This window comes from Cyclopterus lumpus, chromosome 4 (genome assembly GCF_009769545.1).
Source record: "Cyclopterus lumpus isolate fCycLum1 chromosome 4, fCycLum1.pri, whole genome shotgun sequence".
NCBI lineage: Eukaryota > Metazoa > Chordata > Actinopteri > Perciformes > Cyclopteridae > Cyclopterus > Cyclopterus lumpus.
Window position 1 is genome coordinate 26,441,372 of NC_046969.1, and position 17,854 is coordinate 26,459,225.

The 17,854-nt window shown below is 43.0% G+C and overlaps 2 protein-coding genes across 5 annotated transcripts in view; one reads left to right on the forward strand and one right to left on the reverse strand.

The window, feature by feature from the left end:
• The window catches only part of LOC117730092 (cyclin-dependent kinase-like 5), a 34,265-nt gene extending 30,601 nt beyond the window's left edge, over positions 1–3,664 (forward strand). For 2 of the 4 annotated variants that reach the window (XM_034531600.1, XM_034531601.1), the window contains exons 17-18: positions 2,565–2,738; positions 3,096–3,664. In XM_034531600.1, coding sequence (XP_034387491.1) covers positions 2,565–2,738; positions 3,096–3,443 — 522 coding nt within the window. In that variant the 3' untranslated portion in view covers positions 3,444–3,664. Of the gene's footprint in view, positions 1–315; positions 439–2,564; positions 2,739–3,095 lie in introns of all 4 variants that reach the window. The other 2 variants (XM_034531603.1, XM_034531602.1) reach the window with 2 other exon arrangements.
• A 7,676-nt stretch (positions 3,665–11,340) lies between these two features.
• On the reverse strand, positions 11,341–16,113 carry LOC117729948 (retinoschisin-like). Its single transcript, XM_034531361.1, has 6 exons — positions 16,059–16,113; positions 15,751–15,776; positions 15,462–15,657; positions 13,116–13,257; positions 12,844–13,039; positions 11,341–11,493 (listed from the first exon to the last, which is right to left on the reverse strand). Exons 1-6 carry the CDS (start codon positions 16,111–16,113, stop codon positions 11,341–11,343), a joined length of 768 nt encoding a protein of 255 aa, XP_034387252.1.
• Between the last annotated feature and the right edge of the window lie 1,741 nt (positions 16,114–17,854).

Below are 17,854 nucleotides of genomic sequence, written 5' to 3' on the forward strand. Positions count from 1 at the left end.
TACCGATGTTCTGAAGTGTTTCTGTGAGCTTCCTTAAAGGGCCAGTACCGATGTTCTGAAGTGTTTCTGTGAGCTTCTTCTCCTCCAGAGTTTCACTGCAGCAGATGAAGCAGAGTGAAGTTCTGAAGCCTCCTAAAAGAAGCTCTCAGTTTGATGAAGTCTATATCTATAATATCTTCTCTGAGGGGAACTGAAGCTGTTCTCTCTGCTTTCTGCAGACTCATCGCTCCTCCAAACCTGTACTCTCATGTTGTCATGTCTTGTTGTTTTTGTTGTTGTTGTTGTTGTCATGTTTCCTGTGCCTCTGTATTACAGATGCCAGTCCCCGAGGGACGGCCTCCCGTCATCAGGAGAAGCCTTTTCCCGTTGTTTAGCCCCACCAATAAGTTAAAGCTTAGCTCCTCGGGGAGCGTCCCCCCTGTCGTGTCCTCTCCCAGGGTACATGCTGTTTGGCCCCCGCCCGCCTCCTCGCATGCTTTAACCCCCAAATAATCCATTCATCCATTAATTTCAAGCTTTGTTTTTGATAAGAACGGAGGAAGAGATGCATCCGCTGGTGACGAGCCGGTCAGATCCAAATACACGTTATTGATATCTGATCGGTTTTAATTTGATGGATCTGGCTGGTTGTGTTTCTCTGGTTTTGATTGTGGGTTCAGTCCTAACAGCATGTCGGTGCCCCCCCCCCTCAAACCCATCATTTCTTATATTGACGATACATACATGTCAGGTGTTCGAGGCTCCTCCCCCTCACATGGTCTATTTATACCAGCCGGTCTGTTTGATGATGGGGGGGGGGGGTTTAGGGGGGTTTAGGGGGGTTAGCGCTGATGACTGAGCACAAATAAAATGCAATCTGGACGGGCAGGAAGCCGAGTTGAAGTAATGTTTGCTGCATGAAGCTCGCAGGCTTCGGGTCGCTCACGTGATTCCTCAAACACTCGAGGAAGAGGAAGAGTTTCCTCCTCTTCCTCAGATCGGTGAACGCTTTCGGTTTCTGGCACCACGTGCATGTTAATGTTTTTATTATAATTTTAATGACTTCACTGCACAGAAATACCTTCAGACTTGTGTTCATGGTGAATCGACGCGTGTGAAGGACGACACGATTCAAACTACAATTATTATCTTTCTTCAGCACGTTTTTATGCAAAAAAAAAGAGAAAAGAAAATGGCGGAAAAGCGGGAAATATTCAGAGAAAGAAAACTGAATTTCAGAGATAAAAATCCTTGAGATTAAAGTGGTAAATTTATGAGAAGAAAACACAAACGTACAAGAAAAAAACCTCAAATCCGTACGTTGTTTTCTTTTGAATAGACACGACTCTTCAATGCCGATGATAGTCAAATTATTCTGGGATGAAATCGAGTATTCTTTTATGGCTGAATCACATGTAAAAGTTTAACCTTTTGAAAACCATGGGGGCCGATTTACACATCACAGTTAGACTGTAAAACATTACAATAAACATGAGCAAATATATTGATGTTATACATCAAATTAAACAAGAGAACTTGGGCTACAAGACTCAGTAAGCCACACAACTCAAACACCAACTGAAAGAATTATTAAAATATCATAATCATCATTTTGTCAGGAGTCAGCCCACTCAGCACGTTTTCAGAACTAGCATCACGTAGCTCGGTGCTATCAGAAAAAGACTCCACACAGATTCTAAATATCTTTTCAGAATCCTTCTGCACTAAAGCATCTCTGAGATATGAGCCGAAGAACACAGCGACATGAATCGATTTAACGCTTTACAGTCACAAATGTTGCTTATTTTTGGCTTTTTTTGGAAAAAAATATTTGTTCTTCTTCTAATCAACAAAGACTGCTATATTTGATGTATTGAACACCATAAGTAATATACAAGTGAAATATATGGTTTGGAACATGAGAAAATTCAAATTGCACAGATGGTGCCCAAATGCCCATTTGGCCTAATTAATCTGTACTAAAACCTCTAACTTTGTTCTGCTTTACTTTTTCAAAGTCAGACTTTGCAGAGAGACTGATCCCAAAGTGTTTCATGACCTCTGATGTCCTCTAATGTTTCTGTGCATCCTTCCAAGAGATAATCATCCTGAAAGGGCTTTTCTTTCTAGGCGAACCTGAAAATTCAACTTTTGCTGTCTTTCATCTTTATTTACTCTTAACCAGTAACAAATATAATCATATTTACACACCTGAACAAAAGCACACATGTGTTGCCTTTATTATAACACCAACATTATTCAAATAGCCTTTGTGGTTGCAGAGATACACCTTTTTAGTTTGGGGATGTTATTTCCACCAGAAACCTAGAAAATAGGTTGGATTTCAAAAGGAATAACAAACATTTCAGAGGTATTTTTTAATAGTACATTTAATTTTATTGTTTGTGACAGTAATCTTGGAGATTTCTCAGTTTACCCTCCCTCCCCCCGCTTCATAATTCTAGATTTTTAAATAATTTTCTCAAACCTCTTAAAGTACATAGTGTGTGTCTCTTGTTGTCCTTCACGTTGTTGGACCCACAAAGTGTTTGACTAGTTTAATGACGTGTGTGTGTGTGTGAAAGGTTCCCAGTGACGGGGTGGACGCGGTCATCCAGAAGTCCTCCAGGTCCTCCGGTCACCAGAGCAGCCGCCACAGGACCCGGGACAAGAGCAGAGACCGGGACCAGGACCGGGACAAAGACTGGCCGCCTGAGAAGCCGTCCGACTCACACACGTCTGTGAGTCTGAGAGATCATGTACGTCTCTTCATGTACGTCTCTTCTTCATATACGTCTCTTCATGTACGTCTCTTCTTCATGTACGTCTCTTCTTCATGTACGTCTCTTCTTCATGTACGTCTCTTCTTCATGTACGTCTCTTCATGTACGTCTCTTCATGTACGTCTCTTCTTCATGTACGTCTCTTCTTCATGTACGTCTCTTCTTCATGTACGTCTCTTCTTCATGTACGTCTCTTCTTCATGTACGTCTCTTGTCTCTTCTTCATGTACGTCTCTTCTTCATGTACGTCTCTTCTTCATGTACGTCTCTTCTTCATGTACGTCTCTTCTCCGTGCGCGGCGTGATGCTCAACACATCTTCTTTCCCTTCCAGAGTCAGCCTCTGAAGTCTCTGCGTAAGCTGCTGCACCTCTCGTCCTCGTCCTCGTCCTCCAACCCGCCGCCGCAGCCCGACATGCGCTACCAGCCGCTGCCGGCCCCGGCCTCCGTACAGGGCGGCTTCCCAGAGGGCCGGGGCCACCCGGGGGTCGGCACGCCCCAGCTGAAGAGCCGGCAGGCGGCCTACCCGCTGCCCGGGCAGTTGGAGTCCGGCTGGCACCCGTCGGGGAACCCCTACCCGGAGCAGATGAGCATCAAGGGGGGCCAGAACGGGCACGGCTTCGGACGCCCCTCCAGGTCCCGTTTGCCAAACCTCAACGACCTGAAAGAGACGGCTCTGTGATCTCCTCCTCGGACCGGACTCCTCCGGTTGCTCCTCAATTGGTCCTACACGCCCCTTGCGTAATACTACACCTGCTGATTACACACACACACACACACACACACACACACACACACACACACACACACACACACACATTCAGTTGTAAACACTGCTTGCAAACGGGCCAAAAGCCTTTTGACGTTTTCGTTTTCTTTTTTAAAGCTTCCATGTTTGATAGACTTTATATTATTACTTCTGTAATTCTGATTATAGTTTGTATTATAAGGTAAATATATTACAAATGAAATAATGATATATATATATATATATATAGATGTATGTATGTATATGTATGTATATATATAGATGTATGTATATATATATATGTATATATAGATGTATGTATATATATATACATCTATATATATATACACATCTATATATATATATATAGATGTGTGTGTATATATATATATATATATATATATATATATATATATATATATATATATATATAGATGTATATATATATAGAGAGAGAGAAGTGTATATTTTGAGTCCAAGTATTCAGTACAGGAACATAGAACATTGTACTGCGTGGTGTTTCCTTAAGACTCTCTAAGTTCTCGGTGGTCACGATGGAGGTAGTTGGTGTCGTGTTCATCTCACCTGTCCTCCGGATGTCCTGCAGGTCAAAGCAATCTTCTTCTGGAAAGTATAGCTCTCGTGCTTCTCTGAGTTGGCACTGACAAGCTTTAAAGCTTTGTTCTTTTTTGGGGGTTGGGGGTATTTAGGTTTTTATGTATTTTTGTAACGCAGCCATTTTAGACACTATGGTGCCATAAACGAGACAGAAATCCTGACTTACGTCGCCCTCTGTAGGACAGAATGAGGCGCTGCATCTAGTGTTTTCTGACTGGCTCGAACATGCACTAATAACTACAACATTTATGACTTTTCATGCACAGTTTGTGTGTAAATCATCGTTTTCATATATATTTTAAACAAATATTACACAATGAAAAACTACGGTTGCTACGAACAGAACACGCATAATAACTGTTCCTTGTACAGACTCAACAATCCTTTTGGAAGGAACATAATCTAAAGTTATTTACTGACATCTTTATTCATGTCGTGTTGCAGCACTTATGGATAAATCCAGAGATCTGTTGACCTGAATGTGATTATCTGATCATCTCTTCCCTCACCAGGATTCAAGGAAGTCTGTTGTGTTGCTCGTTATACAGAGACAAAGTGGTTCTACTTGTTCAATCACATACATGTTTAAATAAATTAACTTATGTATACAACATAAGTTGTAAGTTGTTTGCCCCTAACTATTGTTAGAATGTAATTTGTAAGCAGCTGGAGGAACACAAACGTCCTTCTGGGAGAACAAGTGCAGTGGTTCCCAACCTTCTTTCTCATCTGTCAGATATCCAACACCAGCCATCATGTTCCAGATGTGTTCCTTAGAATTTATCATCAGCTGAATGTCATTAAACCCAATTGATTATATAAAAGTGTATATTGTTACAGTTATTATTTATTGATACGGTTTAATTAACGATGTTTCCAATTGTTTTACTCGTTATCAATCGGATCAATCGGATCAATCCTGGTGTGTGTTCCCAGGGTCCCGAGTTTCCAAAGTCTTACTGTCCCGGGGCCCTATGTTTGCATGGTCCTATGTTCCCACGGGGTTCCCACGGTCCTATGTTCCCAAAGTCCAATGTTCCCACGGGGTTCCCATGGTCCTGTGTTCCCAAAGTCCAATGTTCCCACGGGGTTCCCATGGTGCTATGTTCCCAAAGTCCAATGTTCCCACGGGGTTCCCATGGTCCTATGTTCCCAAAGTCCAATGTTCCCAGGGCCCTATGTTCCCACAGGATTACCACCACCCTATGTTCCCACAGGGTCCCAAAGTCCCAAATGTTCCCAACGACCTATATTCCCACGTTCCTATATTCCCACAGTCCTATGTTCCCAAAGCTTTATGTTCCCATGGTCCTATGTTCCCAAAGCTCTATGTTTCCATGGTCCTATGTTCCAAGGGCCCTATATTCCCAGGGTCCTATGTTCCCAACGTGTTATGTTCCCATGGTCCTATGTTCCCAAATCTCTATGTTCCAAAAGCCCTATTTTCCCATGGTCCTATGTTCCCAGTGCCCTGTATTCCCAGAGTCATCTGTTCCCATGGCCCTATATTCCCAGGGTCCTATGGTCCTATGTTCCCATGGTCTTATGTTCCCAGGGTTCTATATTCTCATGGTCCTATGTTCCCATGGTCCTATATTCCCATGGTCTTATGTTCCCTGGGCCCTATATTCCCATGGTCCTATGGTCATATGTTCCCATGGTCCTATGTTCCCATGGTCTTATGTTCCCTGGCCCTATGTTCCCAGGGTCCTATGTTCCCATGGTCCTATGTTCCCAGGGTCCTATGTTCCCATGGTCCTATATTCCCATGGTCTTATGTTCCCTGGGCCCTATATTCCCAGGGTCCTATGGTCCTATGTTCCCATGGTCTTATGTTCCTTGGCCCTATGTTCCCATGGTCCTATGTTCCCATGGTCCTATGTTCCCATGGTTCTATGTTCCCATGGTCCTATGTTCCCATGATCCTATGTTCCCATGGTCCTATGTTCCCGGGGCCCTATGTTCCCATGGTTCTATGTTCCCATGGTCCTATGTTCCCATGGTCCTATGTTCCCGGGGCCCTATGTTCCCATGGTTCTATGTTTCCATGGTCCTATGTTCCGAGGGCCCTATATTCCCAGGGTCCTATGTTCCCAAATCTCTATGTTCCAAAAGCCCTATTTTCCCATGGTCCTATGTTCCCAGTACCCTATATTCCCAGAGTCCTCTGTTCCCATGGCCCTATATTCCCAGGGTCCTATGTTCCCATGGTCCTATGTTCCCATGGTCTTATGTTCCCTGGCCCTATGTTCCCAGGGTCCTATGTTCCCATGGTCCTATGTTCCCATGGTCCTATATTCCCAGGGTCCTATGTTCCCATGGTCCTATGTTCCCGGGGCCCTGTGTTCCCAGGGCCCTATGTTCCCATGGTCCTATGTTTCCATGTTTTCATGGTCCTATGTTTCCATGTTTTCATGGTCCTATGTTCCCTGGCCCTATGTTCCCAGGGTCCTATGTTCCCATGGTCCTATGTTCCCATGGTCCTATGTTACCAGGGTCCTATGTTCCCATGGTCCTATATTCCCGGGGCCCTGTGTTCCCATGATCCTATGTTCCCATGGTCCTATGTTCCCATGGTCCTATGTTCCCGGGGCCCTGTGTTCCCATGGTCCTATGTTCCCATGGTCCTATGTTCCCGGGGCCCTGTGTTCCCATGGTCCTATGTTCCCATGGTCCTATGTTCCCATGGTCCTATGTTCCCGGGGCCCTATGTACCCATGGTCCTATATTCCCATGGTCCTATGTTCCCAGGGTCCTATGTTCCCGGGGCCCTATGTTCCCATGGTTCTGTGTTCCCAGTGTTCGGTGTTCAGTGTTCTGCAGCTCAACATCCTCTCATCTGACACATTAACTTGTGTTAATGTTTATTTCTCTTTGAAGTCAGGACTACATCTCACAACCTACTGAAGGAACTCTTATACAGCCAATCCTATTTGTTATACTGTACCTCCCACCAGGTCCATATTCAGAATTTATATCTGAATTTTCAGAGTTTCTATCAAGTTTAGTCCTTAAAACTGATAAGGTTATTATTGTAGGAGATTTTAATATTCATGTGGATATTGATAATGATGGCCTTAGTACTGCATTCATCTCATTGTTGGACTGGATTGGCTTCTGTCAGAGAGTACAGAAACCCACTCACTGCTTTGGCCACACCCTCCACCTTGTTCTTGCATATGGCATTGACATTGAACATTTGGAGGTCTTCCCACAGAACCCTCTTCTGTCAGACCATTACCTCATAACTTTTGAGTTTATACTCCCGGAGTATACACCGTTAGTCAAAAGTTTCTACACCAGATGTCTAACTGACAGTGCTGTAGCTAAATTTAAAGAAGAGATTCCTTCTGCATTTGATTCAATACCACGTCTCAATGTGACGGAGGACTCCTGTGCTAACTTTAGTCCGTCCCAGATTGATCATATTGTCGATGGTGCTACAGGCTCACTGAGAATGACACTAGACTCGATAGCTCCACTGAAGAAAAAGACAGTGAGGCAAAGGAGGTTTGCTCCCTGGTAGAACCCTCAGACCCGCGACCTAAAGCAAACTTCACCAAAAGCTCCAAAGCATATGGCGTTCCACCAATCTGGAAAAATCACGCTTAGTTTGGCGAGATAGTCTTAAAACATATAAAAAGGCTCTCCGTAATGCCAGAGCAGCCTATTACTCATCAGTAATAGAGAAAAATAAGAACAACCCCAGGGTTGTCTTTAGCACTGTAGCCAGGCTGACAGAGAGTCACAGCTCTATGGAGCCGTGTATTCCTATAGACCTCAGTAGTAATGACTTCATGAACTTCTTCAATGAAAAGATGTTAACTATTAGAGTCTAGATTGATGATCTCTTGCCCTCAACCACTGCCGATCTGTCATCAAGAGGAGTGGCCTTGGAAACGGCTGTATGCCCTGGTGTATATTTGGATAGCTTTTCTCCCATTAACCTAGACCAATTGTCTTCAATGGTTTCTACTTCTAAACCGTCTACCTGTCTCTTAGACCCCATCCCAACGAGGCTGCTTAAAGACGTGTTGCCTTTAATTGGCACCTCTCTGTTGGATATTGTTAATGTGTCTTTGCTAACAGGCCATGTACCACATTCCTTCAAAGTAGCTGTAATTAAACCTCTCCTGAAGAAGCCCACTCTTAATCCAGAGGTGTTGGCTAACTACAGACCAATCTCTAACCTTCCCTTCCTCTCTAAGATCCTTGAGAAAGTAGGACTCACCTCTGTACTGGTCTTGTTAGACCTTAGTGCTGATAAAGGACTCATCTCTGTACTGTCTTGTTAGACCTTAGTGCTGATAAAGGACTCATCTCCGTACTGGTCTTGTTAGACCTTAGTGCTGATAAAGGACTCATCTCCGTACTGGTATTATTAGACCTTAGTGCTGATAAAGGACTCATCTCTGTACTGGTCTTGTTAGACCTTAGTGCTGATAAAGGACTCATCTCCGTACTGGTATTATTAGACCTTAGTGCTGCGTTCGACACCATTGATCATGACATCCTATTACAGAGACTGGATCAGTCGATTGGCATTTCAGGTACCGCACTAAGTTGGTTTAAATCCTATTTATCAGATCGATCTCAGTTTGTATTTGTAAACGATGAAGCCTCAATGACCACCAACGCTAATCACGGAGTTCCACAAGGTTCTGTGCATGGACCAATTTTATTTACCTTATATATGCTTCCTTTGGGCAACATTATCAGGAAACACTCCATAAACTTTCATTGCTATGCAGACGATACTCAATTATATCTATGGATCAAACCAGAGGAGACCAACCAGCTCGCTAAAATTCAAGAATGTCTTAAAGACATAAAAACATGGATGACCTGCAACTTCCTGATGTTAAACTCAGACAAAACTGAAGTTATTTTACTGGCCCTGAACACCTCAGAGATCAATTATCTGGTGATGTGGTTTCTGTAGATGGCATTGACCTGGCATCCAACACCACTGTAAAGAATCTCTAGTTATCTTTGACCGAGACTTGTCCTTTAACTCCCACGTTAAGCAAATCTCAAGGATTGCATTTTTTCATCTACGTAACATTTCAAAAATCAGGCACATCTTGTCCCAAAAAGATGCAGAAAAGCTGGTTCACGTTTGTTACTTCCAGACTAGATTACTGCAACTCCTTATTATCAGGCTGCTCTAATAAGTCTCTTAAGTCCCTCCAGCTGATGCCCCGCCCCCCTCCTCTCTACCTCCTTCTGTTTCATGGATTGGAGTTCCATTCATACATTGTCATATTCATGTAATGTGTTTATGTAACTCTGTAACTCTGTTCATCTGGTCACATGACATCTATTCTTCTGTCCATCCGGGGAGAGGGATCCTCCTCTGTTGCTCTCCTGAAGGTTTCTTCCCTTTTTTCCCTGTCAAAGGTTATTTTTGGGGAGTTTTTCCTGATTCGATGTGAGGTCAAAGGTCAGGGATGTCATATGTGTACAGATTGTAAAGCCCTCTGAGGACAATTTGTAATTTGTGATATTGGGCTATACAAAATAAACTGAATTGAATTGAATTATTAACCCATTTATGAATCGCTCTACATGCGCTCATAACTCATAACTGATGTTCAGGTCAAATGAGTTCTCTGCTCTCAAGTCGTTCCCCCGGTTGGGAACTGCTGCACTCGAGTGTTCTTTTGCAGGTTCTGAGCCTCTTGGGATTCAAACCTTTCTGAGAACCCTTGAGCCGGAACCTGGCTTTGCTGAAGGAGCACCATGTATTATATTAATACTGATGTGTGACTACTTGTGTGGTAATATTTATAACGGAGGATGTGTATCAACTGTTTGAATGAAATCAAGTATTACGTTTGTGCTTTTTATTACAGACACAAATTAGTAGCATAGTTGGTGTTTATCTGCTTTTCTTTCATTTACACGAGAGCATAAAACCACAAACGAATGCTTAACAATTTTAGAATATTCATGTTTACATATGTAACGGTAAATCTCAAATAAAGCATTTAATTTGAATCCTTACCTGCAGAATATTTATTTTCTACAATGTTTTGTCTCTGAAGGTGTCCAATGTTGTATTTACAAACAATTAGTTCATACAGAATTAAAGACATAAAGTGCATAAACGTGTCCATGAGCCTCGTTAAAGAAAAACAAGCCGGTTATTGACCAGTGGTGGAAGAAGTATTCAGACCTTTTACTGCAGTGAGAAAACACTCAAAGTAAAAACCCTATTAAAGTAAAAGTATTGATTGATCAGTAAAATGTTGTACTATTATATCTGATGTTTCTGGATTAATATTCCTGCTGCATTAATGCGTATCTTGCATTGTAGCTCCTTCATATCCTGCTGGCTGGTTTAACCTACAGCAATGCATCATATTCTATAAGATGTTTGGATGCACGGATGTTGTTGAACCTCTTGTTGTTGTTGTTGTTGTTGTTGTTGTTGTTGTTGTTGTTTGGTGTCCCTTTGCAGGTCATTATTGTCGCTTTGCATCTGTTTTGTGTAACATTCATTATTTTTTATGTTTTTGTAGCCGTTGCGTGTCTCTTTGTGGTCATTTTATGTCATTTTGATGTCTCTTTGCAGCTGAAAGAAACTAAAACTGTCAAAAAAATAAGTAGTAAAAAGTACAATCTCTGAGATGTAGAGGAGTTAAAAGTACAATAGCTATCTCTGAGATGAAGTACATTAAAAAGTACAATACGTACCTCTGAAATGTAGTACATTAAAAAGTACAATATTTATCACTGAGATGTAGTACATTAAAAAGTACATTATTTACCTCTAAGATTTAATGGATTAAAAAGTACAATATTTACCTCGGAGATGAAGTACATTAAAAAGTACAATATGTACCTCTGAAATGTAGTACAGTAAAAAGGACAATATGTACAAAAAGTACAATATGTACGTTTGTGATGTAGTGGAGTAAAAGTACAATATTTACCTCTGAGATGAAGTACAATAGAAAAGTACAATATGTATCTTTGTGATGTACCGTAATAGAGTCAAAAGTACAATATTTACTCCTGAGATGAAGTGGAAGAGAAATACAGTAAAATGGAAACAAGTAAAAATACCCCACGTGTGTATTTATGTGCAGTACTTTGCGTAGAAGTACTTTTCCACCACTGGTCGTATAACAGAGTAACATGATGGTTTTCTTTTAGCCGGCTGCAGGTTATCAAGTGGAGGATGGACAGTGAGGGAGCTGAGGTGCCTTCAGGGACACTTGTTCATGCACATGAGCAGCTCCAGCCTCATGCCGATGCGGGTGTGCCAGCCCAGCGGCAGCAGGCGGACGTAGCGGGCTACGATGGGGGGGCGCAGCAGGTTCTGGACCGTGGAGGAGCGGTCCGAGTTCCCATAGAAGACCTGGCGAGTGGAAAGTAATCACTTCATCATTACGTCTCGTCACATCCATGGGGGGTGGGGGCAATTTTGTTATTAAGCTCTTAATCTCTTAATTAATAGTCTTGAGTTGGTGTTTAATGTGTTTAATATTGTTAAATACATTTGTTTTGTATTGTTAAATATGTGTGTCGTATTGTTTAATACGTTTCGTATTGTTAATTGTACGTGTTTGTATTGGTTAATATATGTTTTGTATTGGTAAATATGTGTTTTGTATTGTTAAATATGTGTTTTGTATTGTTAAATACGTGAGTTTTGTATTGTTAATTACATGTGATTTGTAATATTAAATACATGTGTTTTGTATTATTAATTACATGTGTTTTGTATTGTTAAATACATGTGTTTTGTATTGTTAATTACATGTGTTTTGTATTGTTAAATACATGTGTTTTGTATTGTTAATTACATGTGTTTTGTATTGTTAAATACATGTGTTTTGTATTATTAATTACATGTGTTTTGTATTGTTAAATACGTGAGTTTTGTATTGTTAAATATATGTGTTTTGTATTGTTAAATACATATGTTTTGTATTGTTAATTACATGTGTTTTGTATTGTTAAATACATGTGTTTTGTATTGTTAATTACATGTGATTTGTATTGTTAAATACATGTGTTTTGTATTATTAATTACATGTGTTTTGTATTGTTAAATACATGTGTTTTGTATTGTTAATTACATGTGTTTTGTATTGTTAAATACATGTGTTTTGTATTGTTAATTACATGTGTTTTGTATTGTTAAATACATGTGTTTTGTATTATTAATTACATGTGTTTTGTATTGTTAAATACGTGAGTTTTGTATTGTTAAATATATGTGTTTTGTATTGTTAAATACATATGTTTTGTATTGTTAATTACATGTGTTTTGTATTGTTAAATACGTGAGTTTTGTATTGTTAATTACATGTGATTTGTAATATTAAATACATGTGTTTTGTATTGTTAATTACATGTGTTTTGTATTGTTAAATACGTGAGTTTTGTATTGTTAATTACATGTGATTTGTAATATAAAATACATGTGTTTTGTATTGTTAATTACATGTGTTTTGTATTGTTAAATACATGTGTTTTGTATTGTTAATTACATGAGTTTTGTATTATTAATTACATGTGTTTTGTATTGTTAATTACATGTGTTTTGTATTGTTAAATATGTGTTTCGTATTGTTAAATATATGTTTTGTATTGTTAATTATACGTGTTTGAATTGGTTAATATATGTTTTGTATTGGTAAATATGTGTTTTATATTGTTAAATATGTGTTTCGTATTGTTAAATCGTATCTAGTGTTCTTACCCTGTTGTTCCCGGTCTGGTCTTTGTAAAAGATCCAGTTGAGCGTTTCCACCGTGCGGTACTGGATGCTGTACTTAGTGATCCACTCGTCGGCGTCACAGCGGCCCTGAGTGAGGATGCCGGACACCACGGCCTCGTCCTTCAGGTCGATCTGGATCCACTGATGCAGGTCGTTGAACTTGGAGAGCCAAGCACACCTGAGAACCAACACATGAGCTGTCGCTGTTCTCTGGGATAACGAGTAAGAAGCAGAACTGGGATGTCGCCACGTACCCAAAGCCTTGGTTGTTCAGGCGAGCCTTGGAGGGGATCCAGGAGGAGTACCAGCCCACGTACTGGTCCTGACTGGAGCAGCTGATCTGGTCTGAATCCACAGCTCCAGATTCAAAGCCCAGAGCTCTGTGGTACGGACATTCTGTGGAGGACATTAAAACTACTTTAATGTTTCCATTTAGCTGACGGAGAAGTTGTTTGTAGACTTAAAGGAACACATCAACCCTAAAATAACCATCTGGATATATCATATATCATATCAGCTGCTTTCCCTCATTGAAGTCTTGAAGGGAAATGTTGGGTTTCTCTCAAACAAAGAATTTAAATAAAAATGATGAACTGCATCAAAACATCTTGTCTCCAAACTCTCACACAACTGGTGCAGAATAATCAGAGTCTTCACCAACATCTTCTGGTCAGGTTTCGAGCGGTTCCCCATGAATTGCTCGACTTCCTGTCCCACAATCTTGTAAGAGTTTCACACGTTGTGGTTAGGGTTGTGAACGAGTGGTCACATGACTGGATGAACTGTGTTTAACGTCTGGCCTCCATTTACTTCCATCCAATCAATGCTCTTTCTTTTTAACTCTTCATTCATCGCGGAGGCACGAGAGAGAAAAAACAACGTTTCCTTCAAGAATTCAAGGAAAACGTGGAGAGGAGCTGATTCACAGACGACCATTTTGTTTGTGAAATGTTCCTTTAAAGGCAAACGTACAACTTTCCCTTTGTGTGTGAAATCCAGATCCTTGAGTCTAACATGCAGTAGAGTTGTCCTGACAGCCGACCTACAGAACCATCGGACACCAGCGAGGTTGCGTGACAAGAAGAAGTCCGTCGTCTGATCTGTGCTATCGTGCTATGAAGTGAAGGGCACCTCCTATTCTGGGATGCCTAATCTGATCATCACACTCCTGGACAGGTGAGGAGATTATCTCAGGGCTTCTTCCTCAGCGCTGCTCCGTTCTTCAGGCCACGCAACTTAAAGGTATTGTAACTGGTTGTGAGCCAGTCCTGGTCCTCTAGACCTCAGGTTAGTCCTGGTCCTCTAGACCTCGGGTTAGTCCTGGTCCCCTTTAGACTTCAGTTTAGTCCTGGTCCTCTAGACCTCAGGTTAGTCCTGGTCCCCTTTAGACTTCAGTTTAGTCCTGGTCCTCTAGACCTCAGGTTAGTCCTGGTCCTCTAGACCTCGGGTTAGTCCTGGTCCTCTTTAGACTTCAGTTTAGTCCTGGTCCTCTATATGTCCTTAGTTTAGTCCTGGTCCTCTATAGACCTCAGTTTAGTCCTGGTCCTCTATAGACCTCAGTTTAATCCTGGTCCTCTATATGTCCTCAGTTAAGTCCTGGTCCTATATACACCTCAGTTTAGACCTGGTCCTCTATAGACCTCCACCAGTAAACAGACCACCAGAGAGAAGATGGTCTGTTTCTATAGAACCGGGTCGGATTCTGGTGAAACCAGATGACATCATGCAGGTTCACCAAGACCTCCTTCAGCTCAAACTCCAGCAGACACCAGTCCACCGTGGACAGACCCAGATCCAGCAGAGACCACTAGTCCAAGTGGACATACCCAGATCCAGCAGAGACCACTAGTCCACCTTGGACAGACCCAGATCCAGCAGAGACCACTAGTCCACCGTGGACAGACCCAGATCCAGCAGAGACCACTAGTCCACGTGGACAGACCTAGATCCAGCAGAGACCACTAGTCCACGTGGACAGACCCAGATCCAGCAGAGACCACTAGTCCACGTGGACATACCCAGATCCAGCAGAGACCACTAGTCCACGTGGACAGACCCAGATCCAGCAGAGACCACTAGTCCACGTGGACAGACCCAGATCCAGCAGAGACCACTAGTCCACCGTGGACAGACCCAGATCCAGCAGAGACCACTAGTCCACGTGGACAGACCCAGATCCAGCAGAGACCACTAGTCCACGTGGACAGACCCAGATCCAGCAGAGACCACTAGTCCACGTGGACAGACCCAGATCCAGCTTCACCTGCAGTCGGAGCTCCAGATGGAGGAGGAGAGCTCCGCTCCCAGCAGCAGCAACATCTTCTCCTCCTCCTCAGGAGAACCAGAACCAGGACTGAGCTGGGCAGACTGTCAGACCCTCTGCAGTAAAGTAAGAGCTTTCCTAAAGGGACCCTGGTGTTTAGAGGCACTACCACTTTAGTCCACAGGGGTCGCCAGACCCACCACTAAATTAAAGTTCCTTGTAATAAGGTAGAAGGTGACTCGTGCTTCAGAGATTTAGAAACTGAGCCCAGACTAGTTTGAGAGCCTCTGTGTGAAACAGACCACAGGTAAACCCAGGTCACATGACCTGTCCTCACCTGGCATGCAGAGCACCGGTTGGCCCAGAGGAGGCGGGGCCGGCGGCAGCAGCGAGGTGGACTGGACAGGTGGGACGGCGGTCTGCGAAGAGGCAGACTCACAGTCACAGGTGCAGGTTTTGACGTCCGATGTCCAGGTCTCGATCTCCTGCTGGTCCTCCTCCTGCAGCTCCTCCTCCTGGACGGCGTCCTCCTCCTGAAGGACACACACACACACACACACACACACACACAGTTAATCCAGAGTTGGTATCACATCATTTCTCCCTCTGGGGGTTCATGGTCTCACCTCCTGAGAGTGAACGGTCATCAGGGCTGTCGATGGACGCATGAAACGAGAAGCAGAGGAGAGTGAAGAGTTATTTGTTTACAGGGGAAAATAAACAGAAAACAAACTCAAGTCACTCATGAACACAACATCATTCGTGACTGTTTGCAATACACGACAAATACATCCAACTATTCTGCATAATGCGACCAGAAGAAACCTGATCGGAGCTTCTAATGAACTCAGTCAACTCAAACAGTTGAGGTGACCCTTCAAAGCCCCGGCGGTGGGTCTGACCCTGAGGGGTTGATAATGTTCCGGTGACTCACCCTGAGACAGGAGCAGGAGGAAGAGCACAGCGGCACGACGAGCGCCGACCTCCATCTTCCTCTTCAGATGGAATGTGATGAGCTCCACCCGACCGGACAGAGGAGGGGATTAGGGTAATCCTCAGGCCGGTGGGGGCCTTATCCAACGCTCCTCATTGGCCCTGAGACGCCCCCCGGAGGCCACTCTGTTGTACTGCACCTTCACCTTTCAACGTAACATGACTGCACAGGAAATCACAGATAATCCTATTAATATTTTAAAGGTACAGCATTCAGACGGATCTATTGACAGAAATATAATATGTTATAATGTTACCTTTAGTGTGTAATCAACCTAATGATAAGAATTGTTGTGCTCTATACTTCATGTGTTAAAGCTGCATTCTCTCTCCTGACCACCAGGGGGCGACTCCTCTGGTTGTATAGAAGTCTATGCTTCATGTGTTAAAGCTGCATTCTCTCTCCTGACCACCAGGGGGAGACTCCTCTGGTTGTATAGAAGTCTATGCTTCATGTGTTAAAGCTGCATTCTCTCTCCTGACCACCAGGGGGCAACTCTGGTTGTATAGAAGTCTATGCTTCATGTGTTAAAGCTGCATTCTCTCTACTGACCACCAGGGGGCGACTCCTCTGGTTGTATAGAAGTCTATGCTTCATGTGTTGAAGCTGCATTCTCTCTCCTGACCACCAGGGGATGACTCCTCTGGTTGTATAGAAGTCTATGCTTCATGTGTTAAAGCTGCATTCTCTCTCCTGACCACCAGGGGGCAACTCTGGTTGTATAGAAGTCTATGCTTCATGTGTTAAAGCTGCATTCTCTCTACTGACCACCAGGGGGCGACTCCTCTGGTTGTATAGAAGTCTATGCTTCATGTGTTAAAGCTGCATTCTCTCTACTGACCACCAGGGGGCGACTCCTCTGGTTGTATAGAAGTCTATGCTTCATGTGTTGAAGCTACATTCTCTCTCCTGACCACCAGGGGATGACTCCTCTGGTTGTATAGAAGTCTATGCTTCATGTGTTAAAGCTGCATTCTCTCTCCTGACCACCAGGGGGCAACTCTGGTTGTATAGAAGTCTATGCTTCATGTGTTAAAGCTGCATTCTCTCTACTGACCACCAGGGGGCGACTCCTCTGGTTGTATAGAAGTCTATGCTTCATGTGTTAAAGCTGCATTCTCGCAACTGACCACCAGGGGGCGACTCCTCTGGTTGTATAGAAGTCTATGCTTCATGTGTTAAAGCTGCATTCTCTCTCCTGACCACCAGGGGGCGACTCCTCTGGTTGTATAGAAGTCTATGCTTCATGTGTTGAAGCTACATTCTCTCTCCTGACCACCAGGGGATGACTCCTCTGGTTGTATAGAAGTCTATGCTTCATGTGTTAAAGCTGCATTCTCTCTCCTGACCACCAGGGGGCAACTCTGGTTGTATAGAAGTCTATGCTTCATGTGTTAAAGCTGCATTCTCTCTACTGACCACCAGGGGGCGACTCCTCTGGTTGTATAGAAGTCTATGCTTCATGTGTTAAAGCTGCATTCTCTCTACTGACCACCAGGGGGCGAGTCCTCTGGTTGTATAGAAGTCTATGCTTCATGTGTTAAAGCTACATTCTCTCTCCTGACCACCAGGGGGCGACTCCTCTGGTTGTATAGAAGTCTATGCTTCATGTGTTAAAGCTGCATTCTCTCTACTGACCACCAGGGGGCGACTCCTCTGGTTGTATAGAAGTCTATGCTTCATGTGTTAAAGCTACATTCTCTCTCCTGACCACCAGGGGACGACTCCTCTGGTTG

What these genes read in the sequence shown, in the direction of transcription:
- LOC117729948 (XM_034531361.1), bottom strand. Translation starts at nt 16,113, where the DNA reads ATGGAGGTCGGCGCTCGTCGTGCCGCTGTGCTCTTCCTCCTGCTCCTG. An exon ending in CCTCCTGCTCCTGTCTCAGG is followed by an intron (nt 15,777 to 16,058) that starts GTGAGTCACCGG and finishes GTCCATCGACAG; the next exon opens with CCCTGATGACCGTTCACTCT. An exon ending in ACCAGACCGGGAACAACAGG is followed by an intron (nt 11,494 to 12,843) that starts GTAAGAACACTA and finishes TCCACTCGCCAG; the next exon opens with GTCTTCTATGGGAACTCGGA.